This window comes from Peromyscus eremicus, chromosome 18, assembly GCF_949786415.1.
Source record: "Peromyscus eremicus chromosome 18, PerEre_H2_v1, whole genome shotgun sequence".
Taxonomy (NCBI): domain Eukaryota; kingdom Metazoa; phylum Chordata; class Mammalia; order Rodentia; family Cricetidae; genus Peromyscus; species Peromyscus eremicus.
The window spans coordinates 29,889,576-29,914,632 of NC_081434.1; the positions used below are offsets into that span (position 1 = coordinate 29,889,576).

Here is a 25,057-nt window from a genome sequence, read left to right on the forward strand (position 1 = left end):
AGCTTCCCCTTCCCCTTCACAGCCCATCCTTTCTGTGGCCCTCTTTATGTTATTATCATTCCATTTTATTAATAAATCATTTTCTAGAAAAACATCTCTTCATCTGTCAGTGAATATTCCAAGGGTTTCTGTCTTTGGGTTACCAGAGACCTGCTTTTAATATTCACATACAAGTATTCTTAGGAACACGTTTTCTCTGGTAAATACGTTGATATGAAATAGCTGGAGTATACAATAAGTTTACACTTCAACCTATATTGTTTGTGCTCATTAGTTTTAACTGTTCACTTGACCTAACCTAAAATCAATAAGGAGGACAGTCTCATGTGAGTGATATCCTAGGTTGACTTTGCCTATGGTCATGCCCGTAGGGACTGTCTTGATTGTTAATTGAGGTGGGAAGAAGGTGTACATTAAAGTTTCATGATCTTGGCCATGAACTGTGTGGGGCTGAAGACAGATTGCAAAGCAAGTAGCAGGCAGCATGGATGCACACATTCCTCTCTGCTTCTCGACTGTGACTATACTATGACAGGTCAGCTCTACAAGTTTCTGACGCTGTCACTTCTCTCCAGTTAGGGACTGTCACCAGGAATTATAAGTCAAGTTTCTATAAATTGTTTTTCAGGGGGTTTGTCATAGTAATAGATGTGGAACCAGAGAAGAAGCCAGAAAATTGAGGGTGGTTAGCTGTGGTATGCTTCCCCATATGGCTTTTGTTTTTTTGTCTAATTTCTTTGGAGAAAAGTGGAAGCCCTTGTGACTTAGGGCTGGAGAAGATTTTGAGTGCTGGAGGCAGAACTTAACAGGCCATTCTACTACAAGCTTGGAGTATAAGAATGCTGAGAGAACATGGACTGTGGATGCCTGGCTCCTGAGGGATTAAGAGTCTTCAGGAGGGATTAAGATCATTATCAGGAATTAAGGCAGGACAGGAGCCATTCATGTGATTTTGGCTAAAAATGTGTGCCTGCTAGTCACGTTGGAGCTTTAGGTCTGGACTGAAGAAGCAGCTTTGATTAATAAGAGATTACCACTACTGACATGAAACTCTCTGTGCTGCACAAGCACATAGGAAAATGTTTCCTCGTGGTTGAGCACACAGAAGCTGATGCAGCTGTGGTCCAAGGAAACCAATCTACATCTTAGCAGAACTAGGCAAATGTAAGAGTTGTTGACAGAGTACTGGGTTCAGAGTCATAAACAAGTTATGGAAAACATTCTAGGCTTGGCATCTTATGTCAGGATAATTGAAAACTCCAAATAGAAGCTCTGATATGCCATTATCAAAGACGAAGCCTTGGTGGCAATGGGGACCTCAGCATATTTGAGATGCCAGGGCCATGTTTCATCTGCCCAGGTAACAGGCAGGTGTGGAGTGGAACTGAACTAAGCCTAAGAGAGAAACTGTGCATGCTGTAGATGGCAGAATTGAAAAATATGAAGCTACACAAGTCTTTGGAGCCCAGAAGATAAGCCCCAGATGATGAAAACTGAACTACAGGATTTGGATTTGCATTGTTGGACTTTAGTCTTGTTTAAGTGTTGTTCCGTTGTTGTGCCCTGACACAGTTCTTCCCTTCAAGAATAACTTAAAACTTCAAGTGTATATAACTTAAAAAAAATAAATTAGAGATGTGTGTGTGTGTGTGTGTGTGTGTATGTGTGTGTGTGTGTGTGTGTGTGTGTGTGTGTGTGTGTGTGTGTTTACTTACGTCTGAGTTAGGCTAGCTACAAACAGAGGACCCCTGAGCTGGAGTTATAAGCAATTGTAAACTTCCTGATTTTCTGATATAGGTGTTGGAAACTGAACTTAGGTCTTCTGAAAGAACAGTATGTATTCTTTACCACTGAATCATCTCCCTAGCCCCTATATCATTAAAAAAAAAAACCTCACAGTTCATTTATTTTTGACTTCTAATGGGGCCCTTAACTTTTAAAAAGACTCAGATTTTTTAAAGTGTTTGTATATTTTAAAATTGTGGTTTAAAAAAGTTGCTGGGCAGTGGTGGTTCATGCCTTTAATACCAGCACTTGAGACGCAGAAGCAGGCTGATCACTGAGTTAAAGGCCAGCCAGATCTACAGAGTGAGTTTGAAGATGGCCAGGGATACTCAGAGAAACCCTGTCTCGAACATAAAAAAATATGTACTATATTTTACATTATGAAGTTATGAGACCTTGAGAATATGAGGCCAAATTTATGTCTTAAAGTAATATGATTGTGTGTCAAATTGAAAAGGGTTATATTGTGCTGGTCATTTTTAATGTCATCTTGATAAAAATCTCCAATTGCCTAAGAGGGGAGTATTGATTGCCTAAATCAATTTGGCCTGTGGGGTGATGTCTTGATTATTGAGATGGGAAGACCCACTCTGAATTTGGGAAGCACCATTTCATTGATGGGGTTCTGAAATATATGAGTGAGGAAAGCTAGCTGAGCACAAGCAGTAAGTAAGCAGGCAAACACACAAGGATCCATGCATTTATTCATCCTCTGTTCTTTACTATAGATAGGATGTTTTAAATTCCTGCCTTAACTTATGCAAAGTTATGGACTATAATCTGGAGATAAGAACCTTCCTTCACTAAGTTGCTTTTTTCAGAATTTTTTCACAGCAGCATAGATGAAAGGAAGACACTTCTTCTTCTTCTTCTTCTTCTTCTTCTTCTTCTTCTTCTTCTTCTTCTTCTTCTTCTTCTTCTTCCTTCTCCTCCTTCTCCTTCTCTTCTTCTTCTCCTTCTCTTCTTCTTCTCCTCCTCCTTCTCCTCCTCTTCTTCTCTTCTTCTTTTCCTTTTCCTTCCCCTTCTTCTTCCTCTTCTTTCTTCCTCGTACTATTCCTCTTCCTCTTCTTCTTTTATTGTTTTTTTCTTCTTTTTTACATACCAACCACAGTTTGCCCTTCCTCTTCTCTTCTCATTTCCTCCCCCCACCTTCCGTTTACACCCCCCATCCACTCCTCCTCCTTTCAAAAAAGGGGCAGGCCTCCTATGGGAGTCAAGTTAAGGCAAGACCAAGTTCCTCCCTGTTGTTCAGCTTTCTACAGCCCCACATTGGGTGCCAAAATGTTGTTGGTTGTTTTTGCACTTTTGAGGGGCTTGTCACCCAGCTCCCAAATAAAATCACACACAGAGATTTATTCTTAATTATAAATGTTTAGCCTTAGCTTGACTTGTTGCTAGCCAGTTCTCCTTAACTTTTATTTATCCCATCTACTTTTTGCCATTGAGCTTTCACCTTTCTCTTCTATAAATCTCACTTTCACTCTTACTCTGTGGCTGGGTGGGTGGTTGGCCACTGATGTCCTCCTCTCCTTCTTCTCTTGCTCTTTCTTCTTCTTTTCTTCCAGATTTTTCTTTCTATTTATTCTCTCTGCCTGGCAGCCCTGCCTATCCCTCTCTTTTGTCTTGCTATTGGCCATTCAGCTCTTTATTAGGTGATCAAGTGTTTTAGACAGGCAAAGTAACACAACTTCACAGAGTTAAACAAATGCAACATAAAAGTATGCAACACATCTTTGCATCAATAACAAATGTTCTATGACACAAATGTAGTACATTTTAAAATAATATTCTTACCCTCCCCACCCCCGCATCAAGGAATTCCAGTATGAGGAATAGGTTCCAAAAAGCCAGCTCGTGTGCCAGGGATCAGCCCTGATCCCACTGCTAGGGGTCTCACAAACAGATCAAACTACACAATTGTCACCCACATACAGAGGGCCTAGGTCAGTTCCATGCAGGCTTCTAGCTGTTGGTCCAGTGTCTTTGAGCTCTCACTACCTCAGGTAGGCTGTCTTTGTGGGTTCTCCTGTCATGATCTTGACCCCCACCTTCCTCATGCAATTCCTCCTCCCTCTCTTCAACTGGACTCATGGAGCTCATCCTAGTGTTTAGCTGTCATCTCTGCATTTGCTTCCATCAGTTACTGGATGAAGGCTCTCTGATGGCAGTTAGGATAGTTATCAGTCTGATTACAGGAGAAGGGCAGTTCAGACACCCTCTCCACTATTGCTAGGAGTCTTAGCTGGGGTCAACCTTATGAATTCCTGGAAATTTCCCTGGCACCAGGTTTCTCCCTAACCCCAAAGTGGCTCCCTCTATGAAGATAACTCTTTCATTACTCTACCCCTCATTTCTGCCCCCAACTAGACCAACCTGATCCCTCAGGTTCTCATCCCCCATCCTTTCCCCTCCATCCTTTGCTCCTAGTTTACCCAGGAGATTTCATCTATTTTTTCCTTCCCAGAGAAATCTGTGTGTCCTTCTAAGGGTCCTCCTTGTTAGCTAGCTTCTCTGGGGCTGTGGATTGTAGCCTGGTTATCATTTGCTTTACATCTACTATCCACTTGCGAGTGAGTACATACCATGTTTGTCTTTGGGGGTCTGGGTTACCTCACTCAGGATGATGTTTTTTCTCTAGTTCCATCCATTTGACTGCAAATTTCATGATATCATTGTTTTTTTACCACTGAGTAAAACTCCATTGTATAAATGTACCACATTTTCTTTATCTGTTCTTCAATTCAAGGTCATCTAGGTTGTTTCCAGGTTCTGGTTATTATGAATTATGCTGTTATGAACATAGTTGAGTAAGTGTCCTTGTGGTAGGATGCAACATCCTTTGAGTATATGCCCAAGATTGGTGTAACTGAGTCTTGAGGTAGATTGATTCCCAGTTTTCTGAAAAACTGCCATACTGAGTAAAATAAAAATGCTACATATTCTGTTTATAAATGTGAGTTCAAGCAGTGAGTTTTGCCATTGTAAGTGTTTTCTGTGTGCATATTGATGTCATCATCTAATGAATACAGATTTACATTTTCTTGCCTGATATTTTTCTTGCAAAGTATATTGTTGAGGACTTTTGGGTCAATGTTTAGTGGAAATAGTAAGATTAATAATTTTGCTATTTTCTGATTTTAAAAGATCATGCTGCTTTTCATTGTTTACAAAGTATGCTAATATGTCTCTACTTTCCATGATAGACACATTTATCACAGTTTTAGGGTTAAGATTGTGAAACTGATAACACATAAATTATATATACAAATGCAAAGGGTGTACCTGGTCAATTTGACCGCAGACATTGTGTCCTAATGACTCCTCTGTACTGGTCCAGCAGAAGCTGAACCACATCCAGCAGCTACAGTTCAAGCTTCCACACAGGCTCCTGATCTTGGACTGCCTGCACACCCTTCCTTTACTATGAATCTACACTGGACACACAGCCAGGCCCCATCCTCTTTACCATTCATATACTAAGGGTTTGGCTTTGTGGCAAGTGTGGGATGTAACACATAAATCAGAGAAGGGAAGGTAAAGGATTGGGAAGACAGAGAAGACCCAAGAAGCCTGGAACTGGGAAAAGATCTGTTTTCTTCACCAACATTTTTAGCTCTTCAGTTCCTTTCCTTGTGGCTAACAGAAGAAGCCTGCATCTAATCACAGGGACACATTCATAATTATATCAATGCCTTGTGAATCTCTCAGTCCTTGTCTCCTTTTCCTACCACAGTATGACGTGGTTGCATTATTGCAAAACAACAATGAGCATACACCATACACCTGTGAATGCACTTGTAAACCAAACAGAATATACAAAATGCAGAGTGTAGCACTTGTTTGGTCTTGTGAGTTACTCTGACATCCATGACCCAAGAGAATTTTGCTGTTTTCAAGAGTCAAAAGTTTCAGTTCTCCAACCATAATATTGCAAATATAATATTTGCAAATCTTCCTACTCAGGTATGACAACTCATACCTTTAATACCAATGTTCGTGAGACTGACAGAGGAGGATTATCATGAGCTCCAGGCCAGCAGTCTGGATTCCACTGCAAAACTGTAAAACATAAAAAAACCTAAGTATTCCATAGTATATATATAGAGGAATCGAGTTGGAATATTGTTGTCCTAAGTGATGTAAATCAGGCACAGAGAGACAAGAGGTACATGGTCTCACAAGCTAAATCTAAAAAGCTGACTTCACAGAAGATGAGAGCAGAAAGGAGGCTGCCAGACCTGAGGAAAGGATGAGGAGAAGTTGAACAGTCAGCACTAACAGATAAAAATCAAAAGTTCTGCTATGTTATTACACAAACAATGATCACAAACACCAAAAATGAATTGTATATGAAAAATAAAACTGGGAGGGTTGTGAATGTCTTTGCCATGAAGAAATGACTACTGTTTGAGGAATTAGATATGCTTAACTCGATTTTTTTGTTGTTGTTGTTGTTGTTGACTCATTTGTTTGGTTTGTTTTTCTGAGTTGGGGGTCTCCCTATATAGATCAAGTTGATTAGATTTCACTGTATACACCAGGCTGGCCTTGAACATACAGCTCTGCCCTTGCTTCTTCCTCCCAATGTCGAGACTAGCAGGTATACATCATTACTTTCAACCAACTTGACTTACAAATTGCACATTGTGGGTGTGAAACAAAATATCACATGGCGTCTCCTCAGTGTGTACTCTCTTCTGTTTTGATGCATCCATCAAAAACATAAAAAACATACAAAATGGAGCAGAAACCTGAAGGTCACTAGCAACCCACAAAACACTACTCTTTGCATTTTTACCACTCTAGTCCAACCGGTGTTGAAAGCAGTTTCTGCGAAAGAAATTTAGAAATAGACACTAACATCTGGAGAAAACATCTGCTCCGGTAAAGTGACAGCAGCCTGCAAGCTGGAGCTGAATGACAGTTACTCAGAGACAAGATCTCAATTAACACTGCTTCAGAAAACCACTGCTTTATGAGCATCCATCTTTAAAGAATAAAACTCTCACCAGTGAAAGCTGCGGGATCCAGGAAGGAATAACTTTCAAAGTCACCTATCAATCCAGATGGTGTGAGAAATTTTAGTGGTTTTTTTTTGTTTTGTTTTGTTTTTTTTAAGCAGCATCCAGAAATATCTAGAGCTGTGGCTTCATTTGTCATTTCCTGGATCCAGGTGAAAGCCATCCCTTGACTTGTAGGTTGCCTGACATTTATTAAAGTGTTCCAGATGACTTTGCTGAAGTGGGGATAAACCACAGGAAATTTATATAGCATTATACTTTTTAATCACCAGTGACTATGCAATATTTTTGACTTTCATTTCCTCTGAGGACCCTTTTAAGTATTATCACTTAATTCATTTTTTTCTTTAATTTGTTACAGCCAGATGTGGTGCTACAAGCCTGTAACTCAAGGACTAGGGAAGCTGATGTAGGGGGTTCCTAAGTTCACGATCAGTTTCGGCTACATAGTGAAATGCCTATCTGAGGAGAGAGGGAAAAGAAAAAAGGAAAGATGAAAGGCAGGGTGGGAGGAAAAGTATTTATGTACTATCTCACATTTCAAAGCTATCTATTAACCCAAAGAAAACAGACATATTTTGTTTTTATTTTCTTGAAATATAGCATAGTTTCTGTGATATTGTAGCTCCTCAATAAACATGTGAATTAATTAAATCAATGGCTAAGTTGTCAGACTAAGATTTAATTTCTAGTTTCTGTCATAAAAACATGTTCAGATCAGGAGAGCACACGCCTCGCCTACACACAGGGATTCCCTTATCTTATGAAAAGAGAAAGAAAAGGGAATTATTTCAAGATTTCTTTTTATTTATTTCTGTTGCTAGACCAAGCAATCATATGTGTTCTTTATAAACCTGCGATTAATGTAAGTTACAAAAGAATAGTCTAAATGTTCCTCTTATTTTTTCTATTAGAAATTGCTTTAATTACGAAATTCATACTTTTTATGGTTTTGTAGTTACGAGTGCTTGTAAAGTTAGTGCCTGAGCCCCACTGAGACTACCTACAGTTTGAGGAATATGCTATTATATCTTTTAACACTGTTCCTTTGTGACTGTGAAATCACTAGCAAGTTGTCAAGCAATACACAGGGCAGCTCCAACAACTCCTGCTAATGAGAACTCCTGCGGGAACAGAAACTAGAGAACCCTTATACAATTTGAAATGCACAAGAGAAAACAGCTTGATGTTAAAATAAACAATAAAATTCTTAATCAGGAAGGTTTTTTTTTTTTGTTCTTGGTGTGGTCCAGCATGGCCAGTTGGGAAAATGCTGACATGTTGACAGCAAAGGCATCCACAGGGACACATATACTGTTTATTTATCTTAGCAACCACAGGAACATTGCAGACAGCCAGAACTGGCCCTGTAAAACGTGTTACTAACGTGTACAGAATGACTGCTTAGTTTGGACAAAGTCAAGTTGTTTCTGTGCTGATAAAGACCCACCATGATTTCTATTTTATCTTTGCCAGGATTTATGTCCCTAGGAAAAGTCTAACGTCTAAGTTCCCCTTGATAAATCTACATGCAAGTTAAATCTGTGCCTCTAAAAGTATAGATTCCAAACTAAACATCTGATTTTCAGCCCTTCCAGCTTAACCTTCTCAATCTTTTCCATCTCTGCCTATGGTTACTCCATCCTTCCAGTGACTCGGGCCAGAACATGGAGTCATTCCTTTTCTCATGCCCCTTCTCATAGGTCAGCCAAACCTGTCATCTTCATTTTCCAAACACAACTGTGTGCTGACCTCTTTCAGCATTGTTTCTGTGCATATCCAAGCCAAAGCCACCGTCATCTCTTGCTTGACAATTTTAACAACAATCTGCATATTCTTTCTCTGCCCATCCCTGTGACCCTGGAGTCTGTACAGCTAAAGTATTCTATCAAATACAGTTGTATCAAGCCATCCCCCTGGAGACCACTTTAATAGCTTTCCATCTTGCTCAAAATGAATGTGAATCATGGGGCTGGAGAGATAGCTCAGCTGTTAAACACTTTTGTTGCTCTTGGAGTGGGGCAGGAGTTTGGTTCCCAGTACTCAAGTCGGGTGGCTCACAACTGCCTGAAAACTCCATCTGCAGAAAATATTATCTGCAAACACACACAACAACCAGCTAGATTTCTTTTAAGACTTGGTTCTAGGTAGCCTGGATTAGCCAAATTTGCTTTAATCTTTAATAAGTGGTAAAATGACATATACATGTATATGTATATATACCAAGTATTATTTTATATCTCTTCATGACTTACTATCAGTGAATGTCAGCTTTGCATATCTGTGTTATGTGCCTCTATGCCCAGTGTTCTGTCAAAACATCTTGTGAAAAGAGCTCCTAAGTGGGAACGCTGAAGAAGTCCTGCCCTGCAGAAATGGCTCCCACGATCTCTCTGGCTTCATGCCTTGTCTCTCTTCCTCACTTTGATGGGCACAGTTGCCTTCCCTGTTGTGTATAGAGCCTGACATGCACCTTCCTAAACCGAGTCTCCCTGTCTCAAGTTGCCCTTTCCATCCTCCACGCTCTTGCTCAAATGTCACTTCTAATAAAAAAGGCAGTTATTTACAAAAGGAATGCAGCCAGCTAGCCTTACAAAACCGCAACTGTCCTGTTCCTGGTGGTGCACATCAGCATGCGTGCTAGTGACTTCCTGCTGAGCCAACTTGGAGTCTGCCACTGTACCTGGTGATTGGTGACACATGACCATCAGAATGCTGGGTGCCAATGAAAAAGAGACAACACAGCTAAGAGAGTCTCTGGATGCCAATGGGAAATCAGGAGGGAGTATATAGGTTCACCCCATATCCACCATAAACGAGTCTGCTGCTTGCTCATTACTTGACTCCTGGTGTCTGTGTCATGGTGCTACACCTTCTCACCCCCTCCCCCAAGGGGTGTCCAGATAGGGTGACTCACAACAGTTCTTCAGCCATTGAACTAATATATAAAATAGCAATCCCATTTTCTTTCATTTCTCACTACTCAATCCTACCTTACTTCCCTCCATCTCATACGTCAGGCTCTACAGTGTCTCTTCCTCCTTCACAGTTCCCTGAATGAAGAAAGGATATTCATCACCAAAGCAGCTCAGACAGGGGAACAGTGTCAAGAACACAGCAGGCCTGTATGAGCTATTGTTGAATTGATGAAGCAACATTTTTGATAAGCATTTCAAAAAAAGACCAGGAAGATAAGATGGTTTTTAATATTTTGCATATGTTTTAAATTGATTTGTTCTCCTATGCTTTTTGCTAATGACCTGGGAACATTAAGTAGGCTCTGACAGTCCATGTTGAAGTAACTATCTGAGATCACCTGACGGCATTGTTTGAGTCTCATACATTCAGATGAGGCCTTACCCAGTCCTATTCTGGCTATTTATTATTGGGCTCGGGGATATAATATATCTTTTTCCTTTATCTTGAGAACATTTCATGCCATTGAAGGTTATTTAAATTTGCAAAAAAAAAAAATTATGATTGGATGTGAATTTGCTAATAGTGTGTTTTCTATCCTTTAATTATACTTTGTTCTCCATTGTTATGCATGATAGTATAAAACTAACTCTTATATGCCTGAACAGTATTTGTGGCAGATGGTGTGTTTGCATACATAAACAGATCCACTAGAATTTTTTAGCTATCAGTGTGGGAATCTTGAAATGACTGCAGTGGCCACTCAGTAGCCCATAATCCCCGTGCTATAGAGATTGGCATGTGAAAGATACAGAGATTTTATAAAGGTCCAGCGTGGCAGTCTAGGAACAGGCATGCCTGGAGTTAGGGAAGAATGAGAAACAGCTGTGTAGAATGCTCTTCGTTTACTTGAGGGATTAGGTGTTTCTCCATTTACACAGAGATAACAGAGCTATGTCCTATGTCTGCAGCAGCAATAAAAATGTGAGTGGGAAGGAGTTCCTTGGCACAGTGTTGTGAAGAAAAGAAGGAAGGGGAATGAAAGATGATAATGATGACTAGGAGAAATGAACACTCCAGGTGGAACACAGAGACCTGGCTTAGAGTTTTTTTTTTTTTTTTTTCTGAGTATGACATAGCAGCATCTATTGCCAGGTCAAGGTCATGGATGAAAAATGCATTAAGAGACGGTGTGAGATGTTTTCTGGAGAGTTTGGGTCATTTGAAAAAGACAAGAAGTGGCTGCAGAGTAGTGCAGGACATGTGTGAGAACCACAGGAGGCCAGAGGCAAATTCATGGTTTTCAGCCTTACATAAACCATATGTTCGTCAAACTAAATTGTTAATAAAAAAAAAAACTAGTTATTTTATAAAATTAAAATCTTTGCTAAGAGTGGATTTGTGTGTCCTCCTAAAAATATTTAAGATTAAGCAGCAGTGCCTATGCCTAGGACATCAATGGAAGGTAGTGTCTGGAGACAGAATCAAGTTACAGTGAGTTCACACTGAGACAGCGTGTTCTATAGTCCAGTACAGCTCATGGGTCTATGGGAGCCAGAGACAAAACCAGCCAATGATGACACAGAGAGAGATTGCAATCACATTGCCCCACAAGTCCTGCAACTGGAAGAAACAAGGATGGGTTAGTTAGAAGCTTTAGAAGGGGCACGGATAAGTCATTCAGGGTTCCATTACTATAACAAACTCCCTGACATAATCAGTCTATAAAGCAACAAAAAACCTATTCTATAGACATAGTAGAGAACATCAAAAAAAATCATGAAAGTAGCATGTTTTAACCAAACATTTATCTCTTGATTGGAACATGGAAGGGGACAAGAAGTAGATGGGCTCCCACAGTCCCTTGATGGGCATATTGCTGTGACTACAACACCCCACTAGGCTTCATTTCTTAAAATGTCCATTGCCTTGCAATTGTGCAAAGCTGAAGCTAGATCCTGCTTTGGAAAGGGGGATCCTAGGTCCAAATTACAGCAATGGCTGAACCAACACTTTTATTTTCAACCTTTGTCCTCTGAAATCATAATAGAAGAGATTTCTATCATTTAAATCTACCTAGCTTGTACTACTTTGTCACAAAAGGCTTAGAAACCCCAGACAGTGGTGGTTTTGCATAAGGGGACATAAGAAAGAATGCTCCAACAGGAACCATGAAAACTTCCCATTGTCTTCTATCTCAAAGGATAGGACTAGAGCAGTGACTCTCGACCACCTTAGTGCTGGGACTCTTTAATACAGTTCCTCAAATTGGGGTGACCCCCAACCATAAAATTGTTTTGTTAGTACTTCATAACTATAGAATTGTTACTGTTATGAATTGTAATGTAAATATCTATTTTTTCTGATGGTCTTAGATGACCCTTGTGAAAGAGTCCTTTGACTCTTCAAAGGAGTCACAGCCCATAGCTTGAGAACTGCTGGCCTACACATCAGCATTCCTCTTCTTATCTCAAATGCAGAATCTCAGACTCCAACCAAGGCCTGGACAAAGGAATTTCCTTAGAGATGAGTCAAGCCCAAGGTATGTGTCTGGAGAATTATAGCAGCAACCTCAGCAAACTTATCTGAGTTTTCCTCATTTTCAGGACTCGAATACTTGTTTAAACACTGCATTAACTTGGTTACACTACATACCACACTATAAACAGCTGGGAATTGAAGTGCAAAATTATTTGCTTCCCTTAGATGTGCCAATGGTGAGTTTGGAAGTAATGGTGATGAGCTACACTGATCTTCATTTGAAAGACTAAGAAAAGGAAGTTGTATGGCATACAAAGATGAGTTCTAAAGAGTCAGACCTCCCCTCTATTTCAAATAATAAAATTATAAATGGTTATACTTGTAGGCAAGATATGTTAGAGAATTTGATTGCAAATACCAATCCAAAGTCCTCTTCTCTCCCTTCTATTTCAATGCATCTCTCACTTTGCTTTTAGTCAAGCAACAGGGTAACCTTAGACTTTCCCCTAGCAAGAGACAGGCTACAGCATGCAGAGAGAGTCATTCAATTTTAACATAGAACAGAAAGCATGCCGTTCAAGGTCCAGCTCTCTGACAGGTAGGGCTTTGAATTGAACACCCTCAAAGGAAATCTCTTTGCTTTCCCTTTCTCTTGAACATCCTGGGATATTTAGAGAAAACAGGGAAGTGGTGGCTTCTCCTAAAGCCATAAGGTCTGTTGCAAACGCAATTGTACATTTTTATATCTCCTTTGGAGGGTAGAGAAGCTGAGTATGGCCTCTGTGTTAGTTAATCTTACCATAGCTGTGACCAGATTCCTGAGACAGAAAAGAAGGGTTTATCTGGCTCACAGTTTGAAGGTTCAAGCCATCCTGGTTGAGGGAGGGTGCTGGTGGGAAACAGCTCCTGGCTGTAGTGGCAGAGGCATGAGTCTACCTGCTCACACCAGGGAAGATGATCAGGAACAGAGTCAGAACATAAACTTCAAGCTTTTTTTTTCTCTAGCTGTACTCACCTGCCAAAGGCTACAAGACCTCCTCAAACAGCTGTTAGCTGACCAATGTTACTACAGGTGCCCGCAGGAGATAATGTGACACCCAACGATGACACCTTCCTTTAGACACATCTGTCAGAGGGACTTGCTCAGGTACAGTGCTTCCTCTTTCTGCCCACTGAATAGACCTTCACCACCCAATCTCCTTGATGAGCCACTGTCATCTGCCAATCAATTTGCTCACTGCCAGCTTCCCCTTGACATCCTCCATATTCCTTTGCACTTCTGCCATGACTGGGAGAATGAAGCCAGCTCTTCTCAGTCACTGCTGTGAGTAGATATCTATCATGAGATGTTTCCTGACGCATTTCAGTCACTCTCTGTATGTCAAATAGTTAATAAATTCCAAAAATTCATCCTGTTGTACTTCAATTACTGTATCTTCTATTAAGCTATTATGACATTAAATTCAAATGTCACATCTTATTCATTTTTTTTTTTTTTTGTATCATGTGTCTGACATAAGCCTAGTGAGTATTTTTTTCCTCTGGCTCTAGATCCACTCCTTGAAAGTAATATTGAAAATCACTAGGAGCGCTTGACTACTTTTACCCAAGCCAATATGATGTCAGTTAATTGTGTGTGCTTGTTTAATTTTAAATTCAGGGCTGGGGAGATGGCTCGGTGGTTAAAGTGCTGGCTGAGCAAGCATGGGACCTGAGTTCAAATCCTCAGCACCACATGTGGTGGTGGCATGTGCCAGTAAGCCTAAGGTTAAGAGGCTGGTACAGATGTATCCTGGAGGCTCACTGGAAGGCCAGTCCATCCTAAACTACAAGCTCCCAGGTCATCAAGACATTCTGGGGGAATAATAGAGCTATTGATCAAAAGAAAAAGAAACCCATCTTTATCTCTTGGCCTTCATGTGTATACACAAGTGCACATGAGCCTGTAAGTGCACCCCTGAATATACTACACTCAAATAAATAGATGAGTAGATGAAGTACATTTAAAATTCTATCATTTAACTGTAGTAGCACATGTCTTGTGCCTATAGTTAAATGTAGTTAGAGGACACCAGACTGGGTAATGAAAGCATAAGATATTTTAAAACTGAATAAAATTATTTTTTTTAAATTGTCAACAAACCTGTCTCTTCTGGCATCCAGTAATGCCACTTCGGGTTGTGGTCCATTAGTCCGCAGCACAGTGTTGTGAGGGAGATGCATAGGCTATTGCTGTTTGGGGATTCCTTTGAAATGAGTTCTTAGTTCGATAAAGTACCAGCAAGAAACATCATGGGAAGTTTGCCTTCCCTGTTTACAGCTGTATCCCATGGGCCTATCACTTGATGTCACTGGAACTTCCCTGTCTCGTGAGTAAAAAGAATGATTAATACTGACAAGAGGCCCACACAGTGATTGCAAGTACTGAATATAACATTGCTAGTAAACGTGTTAGATTGGTTGTGTAGTAAATAGTTATTATCCTTACATCACTTGTGCTTTAAGACCCTGATCTAGTCCTGAGAAATAAAAAAGCATCAGATGTTGGGGTCAGTAGGATGCTGCAGTGGGACACTTCTCACCCAAGCCTGGTGACCTTAGTTCAACCCCCCAGGGCCCATGTAAACATGGAAGAAGGGAAGAGACTGCACAACAGTGTCTTCTGGTCTTTACATGTGCACCATAGCATCTCTGGTTCCCCCCACCCATTTCCGCGCACATCAAATACATCTGCATCCCTGTTATAGACACAATAGAATGTTTTTTAAGAACCACATTAAACCAGTCATTGGGCAAGCTTTTATCAGGTATTTTTTGTATGTTATACATCTATTTGAACCTACTTGTTTGTGTGCAACACATATGAGCCAGAGCACATGCACAGATGTACACATGAATGAAGAGACCAGAAGTGAACTTCATCTGTCATTCATGAGGATGTCATCCTCCTTGCTGTTTTTGAGAAATAGCCTCTTCCATGGCCAATGTTTGCAAAGACTAGACTAGACTGTTTAACCAGCAAGCTCTGGAGATTTGTCTGTCTCCGCCTCCCTTGTGCTGGAAGTGCAAGCAGGTGCCACCATGCCTTGTTTGTTAACATGGGTTTTGGCGCCTGAACATAGGTCCTCATGCCTACGTGGCAAGCACTCTACTGAATGAGCTATCGTCCTGGAACTTTTGTAACATTCTTTTCTTTGCACCTCTGATCAATGCAGAGCCTATGACTCGGGTTCAGTCAAAGGGCACAGCAAATGCTGTGAACTAGTGCTTATGTGGTGGAGAACTCACTCAACAACTGGATATTTACGAGGTATTCTTCGGTTTTACTGATCTATTCATTCCCCAGTCACAGTCCTGCCCTTTTCTTGATGTTCTCGTCACTCCCACTGGGTTTGATCTTTGCCACCACCAGCAGGGGATCTAAAGTGAGCAGAAGTAAGTAGTATGCATCAGGTTTACACTGTGGTAGAAGTAGAACCCTCCCAGGATCGTAGCTCACCTGGGTTCGATCCCTACAGTTGTCTTCTTTGGCTACAGAGGCTCAGCTGCCTCTCCTGTCCATGTAGCTATTTGTACCATGACGCACGTGCGCACACACACACACACACACACACACACACGTACACACACATACACACACACCCATAAAAATATAAATACCATCTTCTTAGTCCACTCACTGTTGCTCGCATGTACATGATTTCAAGGCTGACTACGTGGTATTGAAGAATCAACGGGCTCATAGATGGAGGAAGCTGACTTTTCTCACTCTCAGCATCCCTTAGTCAACTACAGTTTTTTGTTTATAGATGGAGTCCATGAGATTTCCCCCTTTCTGTGTTATCGTGTCTATTGGTGTTGTCATTGTTCAAGTTTTATTTAGATTGGAGTGTCCTTGGTGGTGATGTTTCCCTTTTATTTTTAGGAGATACAGTCTCACAGAAGATTCCCTGGGCCTCTGGCTTCAACATTCTTTCTGACCCCTCTTCTGTAATATTTTCTGAGCAGCGTTAGGAACAGGAATTGTATTGCAAATATATTCACTGGTACTTGGCTCCCCCCCCCCCATCAATCTCTGAATGGTGACCAGTCCTGGTTTCCTGTATTGGTCTTTATTTTTCTGTTGCAAAGAAATACTTTTTCCACTGGGAACTATACTTGTCTGTGGGTATAAATGTTGAGAATAAAGTTAGGAATTATGCTGTTTTAGTAAAGTGATGAAAGTAGATTCTCCTCTAAGATCATGACCTCACAAGTCCCATGTCTTTGACTAGTTCCCAGTATTCAGCACAACTTCCCTCATATTATGCGTTTCTTAACTTCAATCAGACAGATGCTGGTTACCACTAAGAAGGAATGCCAGCATTGCACATTCAGGGACATCTTGGAATCCTGGTCATTGAGGTCTGTGGGTTCACAGCTGGGTAGAACTTTTGCTTCCTTCTCTTGATAGCTTCCAGAGTGTCTTCTGGGACTATGAAAGTTAATACTCAGCCAGGAAGCTTTCAGGTCGGATATGGCTCTGAGCCTCCAGGTCCTGTGCCTGAATACGTGGATTCTTCAACAATAAGGATATACTTTCAACTTCCAGAAGGAAACTAAGGCAAGGCATGGTTTTAGAAGTCTCATGGATTATCCTAAATAACAACTTTTAAGAGTTTCTCAGGCCTGGTACCAGGGTTTTATGAGATAGTTTATGGATCTTGAGGAGAGCATTGTCAATCCAAGAGGCCTAACTTCAGTTAAATATATCTGCATTCCCTTTTACTTATATGTATTATACAAAATCTCACTCTAAATGGATTAAAGACATTAATGTAAGCCCTGAAATACAAACAACTTATTCTGATGAGATAGAGGTATAGGAAAAGAGTCTCTGAATGGGACTTCATTTGCCTGGGAATTCAGGCAAACCATTAACAAATGGAATCTCATAAAAATTAAATGCTTCTGCACAGCTACAGAAACAATTGAGTGAAGAGGAAGTTCACATAGTGAAAGACGAACTTTGCTAGCTCTGCCTCTGACAGTGGATTAATGTTCAGAATATATAAAGATGTAAAAAAAAATAATAGAAAACTAAATGATCCATCAAAAAATAGGCTATGGATTTGAACAGAGACCTCTCAGAATAAGAAATAAAATGTCTAGCTGTCATAATCACATCTGCACTCTTGCATTTCATCTTCTATGTCCTGTCCTTGCATATTTTCTCACAAATGAAGAAATCAATGGGAATAGCATGTGAAGTTTGAATGGAAAGATATGGAGGAGGGATATTTTTAAACTGATGATGTCTCTGTTCTTACTGGGGAAGTGGACTCTGTTCTCTTCATAGTGTATTCCTTGGTGATCTTTAATGAATGGACAAGGAATCATGAGGCTGATCACTGGCTTGCTCCCTGGGTCATCTAGACAGTACAACCATCTGCTTCTTTGAATTCTTTTTGCTTGGAACTTGGAATCCAAATTCAAAGTTGGCATACACCTGTAACCTCAACATGTGGAAAGCTGAGGCAGTTGACAAGTTTGCAGCTATACTGACCTCATAAGCATACTCTAGGCTTGAGATGTAGCTCAGTTGTATAGTGTTTCCAAAGTATATGCAAAGCACTACAACCATAACAAGACCATACACACACCACCACCACCACCACCACCACCTCCAAAAAAAGAAAGAAAGGAAGGAAAGGAGAAAGAAAAGGAGGGAGGGAGGAATGAAGGAAGGAAAAAAGAAAGAAAAGAAGAGAAAAGAAAAAGAAGTAAAATGGCTAAGAGCTATTTTTAAAAGTTACCTTTAGCAACTAAGGAAACAAAAATCAAAACAACTTTGAAAGTTCATCTTTCCCCAGTCAGAATGGCTAAGATTAACAAAACAAATGAGAAAAAATACTAGAGAAGATGTAAAAAAAAAAAAAAAAAAAAAAAAAAAAGGGAGCCCTCATTCACTATCCATGGGATTGCAAACTAGTGCTGCCATTCTCAAAATTCTCAAAATACTAAAATTCATTCCACCGCATGACCTAGCTATACCACTCTTTGATACCTTCTCACATGACTCGATATTCTACTCTACAGATGCAGCAGAACATTGACCAATCATGTTCACTGATGTTCTATTCACAATAGCTGGGAAATGGAAACAACCTGAAAGTCCTTCTGGTGGTGAATGGGTAAAAATGTGGTACATAAGGAACAGCATTCATCTGAAAACAATTTGATCATGAACTTTGCAGATGAATGGATGGAACTAGAGAAGATCATATCGAATGAAGTGACCCACATCCAGAAAGACATATATCTCATGTTCTCTCTCATCTGTGGTTCCCAGCTCCAAATCTTCAGATGTGAGTGCAGAACTTAGAATTACCACAAAATCCAAGGAAGTAAAAAGGGACCATGGCAGGGCATGGGGAGGAGTACTTGGAAGGGGACTAACAGGACACACGTGATTTGAAGGGGGGAATGGAAAAGATGGGAGGAGGGGTGTTATCAGGGAGAAACAGAAATGCAGGAGAGGGAGGGAAGAGGGGAAAAAACACTCAGGATGGCTGAAAAAGCCAAAAGGAGCAAAAATCATAGTTTTTGATGGGGAAGCTTTTAAGTTTCAACCTCAGTTTTTGTCTCCAAAAACTGGTATTAATATCCACTCTACAGAAATTTGGAACTGACATGTAAGAATTAGCAAGGAACTTGCAATGAATTCTGGACATTCTGAGATGCTATGCTTGTCTGTTCAGAGGAGGGAAAACAGCAGCTGGAGTTCATCCTTTACAGTCATAAGGGAAGCCAGCCTGGGAAAGGAAAGGGAACAGAGCTGAAAGAGAAGGAGGGGAAGCCGGTGGGAGCTCCAACTGAAGAGAACCGGAAGGCTCATCCCGAATAATGGGCACACACCCCTTGTGGTTAAAACCAGGATTAATTTGCTGTCTTAGGATTGCTGACCATAAGAAGTCTAACTTTGCAGCAGGACCAGACTGTTTTTGCATACTTTTCCACTAGGTTTTGATGGCCCAAACATTCCAAGTCATAAATTCTCTAAGCCCAGCAGCCCACTCCTGAGACATGCTTAATTGCCTGATTCGATAGCCGTCTCAAAACTCAACTCAAAAATACTTTCCTAAGGTCATCAGCTAACTGACGGCAGTATCTATTTCCAGTACATGAGTAAATGCACAAATGTCTAGACAAGCAGCCCGATGGTGCATATAGTTCTTTTGGAACTGATTTCATAAATGAGTGTGGGAAATATGAGTTCTGTATGCTAATGAAACCAAATCTGCTTCCTGATTTATAAGCTTAACACTAAATGTAGAAAATACTCATTTTCACTTTCACATGTAAATATAAAAAGCAGAGGAAAGGCTAAGAATTTGCAAATATATGCTATTATTGTCAACTGCCCAGAAATTTCAGGAATGTTTAGACTTAAATATTTATAAAATACCCATTTTGAATGCATTTTTAAAATTTTATTTTTCCAATATAATGACAGTGAAATTTTACACAGCCTGTATTGAATTTACGTATTCAAATGAGGCTTTACCAACAATAAAGTAGATTAATACATTGCTAGAGTTTGGCATTTGCCTTTATGTCAAAAGAGTTAATTTAGCTCTATGAATTACAAAAGACTTCATATTTGTTTCTTTTAAAAGCATTACTAAATGGTTGACCTGTGTAGTTACATAAGGTTTTGATAGCTCCGTTCACATCTACAGAAACTTTTAAAAATGATTCTGAATATTGCAGGCAAAATACTTTTATTGTAGGCAATTATTTAATCTGCATATTTGGCTTGATGCATAATAGATTGTGTAGAAAAGGCATCCACAATATGCTTGAGTTTCCAGCATCTAGCTTTCTTTTCTTTTTTTTCCTTTTAGTAATGATATTGACAGACTGTTTTCTGGGTTTTTTTTTTTTCTTTGCCAGATTATAAAAATGAGGCTGGTTGGGAGTTACTTGTAGTTTCCGAGTTGAATGGCAGAACGGACATAGACACATCGGAAGGTGGATGGCTGGATCTCCCAGTACTGGACAGGATTGCTGAAAAGACTCACTCCGGAGTACGAAGCCTTCTTAGTGTTGTAGCCGGGTGGGCAGAAGTCGTTTGACCCGACTGTGGAGATGTTGTTGTTGTGAAGGTAGACAACCTGTAACGTGAAATAGTGCGAAAGGATTATTCTCTCCGTATGTGTATTGAGGTTCTTCACGTAAATACTGCTTTTAATTTGGACCTTTTGATACGAATACATTGTGACTCCTCAAACCAAATTCTGTTTCCTGCCTTCCTCTCAAAAGCTGTTTTTCCTTCCTCTGTCTCTGTAAATTTCACCCCAATCCTTCTAGGTGCTCAGGCTGGAAACATTACAATTATACTTGCACTCGGCTTCCAGATGGACTCTCTATCCCATCATCCAGCTCTGCTCTCTAATCTTCAAAGTGCATCATAAAGTGGTCCTCCTCATGTCTACTCCGACAGTCCAGCCTAAGTTTCCAGGCCCTCTTCCTTAACTGTTGAAACCGCTGGTTGTTCCTCCTACTTTCTCCTTTGTATTTCAGAAGTCCATTTTTTAAAAATTTTACATCCCAGAGGAACTTTAAAACTAACCACCACCAACCAACACCACCAACCAAAAAGGGCAGTCCAAAGGTAAAATTAAAAGACGATCCATGTCACAAAAACAGGAGAAGGTGAAAATTACACCTTGTCTTTTCCTGGGGATAGTGGGGGAGGAAGCAAGTTCTCATCGGGACCTTCCCATCCTGCAGGCTGACACCATTCTGCTCCAAGCCTGTATCTTATCCTGTCACTGTCCAAGCCCAGTCCAATGTCACACACAGGCTTCCTCCCCTGCAGGAACTGCCCTAAGGCACCTGCAGGTTTGCTGCCTCGTTTTCTCCTATCAGACACGCCTTCTCTCGTTATCCCTATCTGCCATTCTTAATTCAGAGCTATGTCTATCTTTATTCATAGCAGTTATCACTACGCAATGTAATGGGCTTTTTCTCTGTTTTTCTTTTCTAGAGCAAAAGTTTAATGAGGGAAGAAGCTGCTCCCTTTGCTCATGGCTACATCTCCAGTGCCTGCTGTAGAAAGGAGATAGTTAAGGAAATACAGTGACTAAATGAGGGTTATTTCATATATTGGATATGTATTTATCATATACGGTCTACATTGAATATCAAACCTGTAGAGCAAAAATATAAAACTAAACCACTTAATAAAGATTTATAGGAAGAAGTAATGTGTAATAAACTGAACAATAAAGGAAAATTTACACATTAGAATTTAAATAAAGAAACACAAACTCCAAAGTATACTTAAGTATGCATTTACAAAGGTAGGCTTTAAAAAGTTTTCCTTTTGATCTTTTTGTTTTTGAGACAATTGTCCTCAAGTTTTCAATTCTCCTGCCTCAGTGTCTCTAATTCTGTGGTTACAAGAAAGTACCAACATCATACTCTGCTATTTAATTTACAAACCCTGCTCTAAAAATATTGAATTTTTAAATTCATAAAAACATTTTATAAAATACATTTTGTTGTCATGCTTAATACAATGGTAATTTGTTCATAAATTTTCTTCGTGTCACTAGATACCAGATTTATTTAAAAACTAAAGAGACATCAACCAGATATGATGAAACACACCGACAATCCTAATGCTTAGGTGGTGGGGTAGGAGGCTCATGAGCTTGAGGGCAGGCTAGGCTATATAGTGAGATAATCCAAAATAAACTTGAAGTAAAGACTTTAGAAATATGATTTTCAAGTGAGGATTTGTAATCTGTCACCTGCAGGGAAATCCATATCTGTGTAGTGTTTAAAATGCCCTTATTCATGTAATTACTTAAAGGGACAATGGTCTGTAACATTAAAAACCAGGAAAGAGTATTGTTAAAACCAAAGCAATCATTTTGATAATACTTTTAGGATTCTTACATTTTGAAAATGTTATATTGTTATTACTATCCTCTATCCTAGCAGAACTTGTCAAGAAAAGCAAATAATATTTAGCAAGAATTGATAGCTCATGCCAAAAATGAGAGAATATGTCAAGGAGTATGACAAGCAATAGACCATGACCAAGAAGAAGCAGATTCCACATCCTATCAGGCTAGTGTTTTCTAATTCAAAAGCCAGACAAAAACTATAAAAGAAAATTGTAGTCAGATAAACAAAAGTTTTTAAATATTGAATGAAATATTAAGAAGCTGTATTTCACAATGTACAGAAGGACTGAATACTATTTCCAAGAATGATTTATCTCAAGGATATAAAACTGTTTTAACAACTTGGATGAATTAATTTAATACACTGTATTAACAATGAAATACAAAACATCATCTCGACAAGCACAGACAATTCTTGCAAAAAAAGAAAGTGTTCAAAATTCAGGCTAAGCTAGGAATAGAAGGGTGCTGTCTCACTTGATAAAGAGCGTTTGCAAAACAGTTCCAGCTGATGTCTTCCTTAGTGGTAAATGTGAACACCCTACCCCCTGCTAAGACAAGAAAGTTACATCACTTTTATTCCACATTCCATTGCCAATTCTGTATCAATAACATAGTAGATGTAAACTAAAATTATTGAGAGGGAAATCTGGGGAGAAAACATGCTCTCTAAAACTGTGCTGTAGTAATGGGAGGACTGTATAGGTCGATGTTGTCTCAGTTTGAATCAGAGAAACCTCTTTGTGCAGTAGATGGCAATTAATACAGAAAATCACAGCTGGTCACGGTGCAGAGTATAAAGCTCTGTGCAGTTTCAGACATAAATACAGTACTGATATCACACCCCTCCCACTCCCAAGGCTGAAGAAACATTGCAGAGGAGGGTGTGGAAAGATTATAAGAACCAGAGGCCTGGGCAGAAAGGGGTGAAAGGGTGTCTTCTGAACATAACAGGGCTTTTGTATTCATGAGATCACAGCAGTTGTGGTTTCCTGCACAGGATCAAGCCAGTGGAGTCTTTTACATGGGGAGGGGAGAGGCACATAAACTCCCACCGAGCTATTGACCATTGATGGCTGCTAGGCAGGAAGATTCAATTTTTCTTTTTTAAAAATTTACTTTACACAGTTTCAGACAATATAACTTGGTCATATTCTTGTCCCTCTGCTGTGGATATCGCTTTGTATAAATAAAACACTGATTGGCCAGTAGCCAGGCAGAAAGTATAGGTGGGACAAACAACAGTTTCTAAGTAATGTAAGAGTCTGAGTGATTATTTTATACATGGGTTGTGGAACTGCGGGGCCTTGGTGGGACCTGGAGAGCTACATCCAGCTACATCCCTCCCCAACTTTCTATATCCTGGTTTTCTATAAGAGTATGTGAACATCTTCCACTGGATGGTTCATAGTAAACTAACAATGTTCCAGTGGATGGTCCACGAATTTATGGAAAGCACAAGCTTAGACTGTGCTTTATACAGAAGAGAGAGAGAGAGAGAGAGAGAGAGAGAGAGAGAGAGAGAGAGAGAGAAAGAAAGAAAGAAAGAAAGAAAGAGGACATGATGCTTGAGAGGTTGAGGGGTGGGATATGGACATAGGGGAGTTAGAGGGAGGAGGGTTATCACACAAATAAAATACATATATGCACAATACCTTGCATCGGTGCATAAAATTGTCAAAGAATTAATAACATATATTAAAAATTAATAAATATTTATAAATTTTGCAAAATAATTGAAAAAGTAATAATATATGTGAAATCCTTAGGATCTTGAAGGAGCAAAGTAAACAGGATCCAGGTACTAAAAATTAGGGAGAAAAACCAGAGAACACTACTTTCCACATATGTGTTACTATGGAATTATTTCCTTAAATTCAACAGACTTCAAAGCATCGGGCTTACTTATCTTTCTCTGTGACTCACAAAAAAAAAAAAAAAAGGTATACAACATCTGGAAGCTCAGAGTGGAGATATATGAAGCGACATTACAGGAAATGGCATCAACTGGACAACTGTTTCCTATTGAGTTTCGTCCTTTAATGTTTCTAGTAAAGCAGTTCCATGATCTCTATTGTGTGTGCTAATTTGATGAGAAAAACAGGAATAAGGAAGGTGAATGTGGAACCAAAAAACAAAACTAAGCATAAGGAAAATTTTGCCAATAAAAAATGTAGCTAGTTTTGTCAAGGCTAAGTCTATTATTAAAAAATCAATCCACTCCCACCCTGCTGAAAACAATAAATACTCAAGAAAACATGTCAAGCTTCTTGCTCACATTTATGTCAAACACTTACTAAACCCAGTAAATGTCAAATTTGCTGTCAGATGGACTTTAGTTTGCTTCAACTGAACAACAACAAAAGGGAGATGAGACCCGTGTTGACATTTCTACAACATTTAGATATTATGTTATTTTACCTAAAAAAAAAAAAGAGGGGGTCAAAATATTGTTTCTGAGACACAGTGGCTGAACTTAATGCCTATTTAAATGCAAAAAGGTTAAAAAAATGAGCTGGGTGGCGGTGGCACATGCCTTTAATCCCAGCACTAGGGAGGCAGAGGCAGGCGGATCTCTGTGAGTTTGAGGCCAGCCTGGTCTACAGAGTGAGATCCAAGACAGCCAGGGATACATAGGGAGATCCTGTCTCAAGCAAACAATGAAAAGAAAAAAAGAAAGGAAGAGAGGGAGGGAGGGAGAACAACACTCTCTCAAAAAAAAAAACACTGAAAAAATAGAAAAATAGTGATGTACATAAGACAAATTAAAAAGTACTGATTTTTTTAGTAGCTTGAATAAACATTTTTGCTTTAGATTCTCAAGGTAGCACTATAAGTCTGTCTTTTACTATATAGAATTATTTTTGCCATTACTTAGTATGCATGTTATTCACT

At 39.6% G+C, this 25,057-nt stretch overlaps 1 protein-coding gene across 2 annotated transcripts in view; it reads right to left on the bottom strand.

The window, feature by feature from the left end:
* Nucleotides 1–20,064: 20,064 nt before the first annotated feature.
* Dcn (decorin) overlaps nucleotides 20,065–25,057 on the bottom strand; it is a 40,490-nt gene continuing 35,497 nt past the window's right edge. For both annotated transcript variants that reach the window (XM_059245189.1, XM_059245190.1), the window contains exon 8: nucleotides 20,065–20,359. In XM_059245189.1, the coding sequence (XP_059101172.1) occupies nucleotides 20,165–20,359 (195 nt within the window). In that variant the 3' untranslated portion in view covers nucleotides 20,065–20,164. The remainder of the gene's footprint in view (nucleotides 20,360–25,057) is intronic.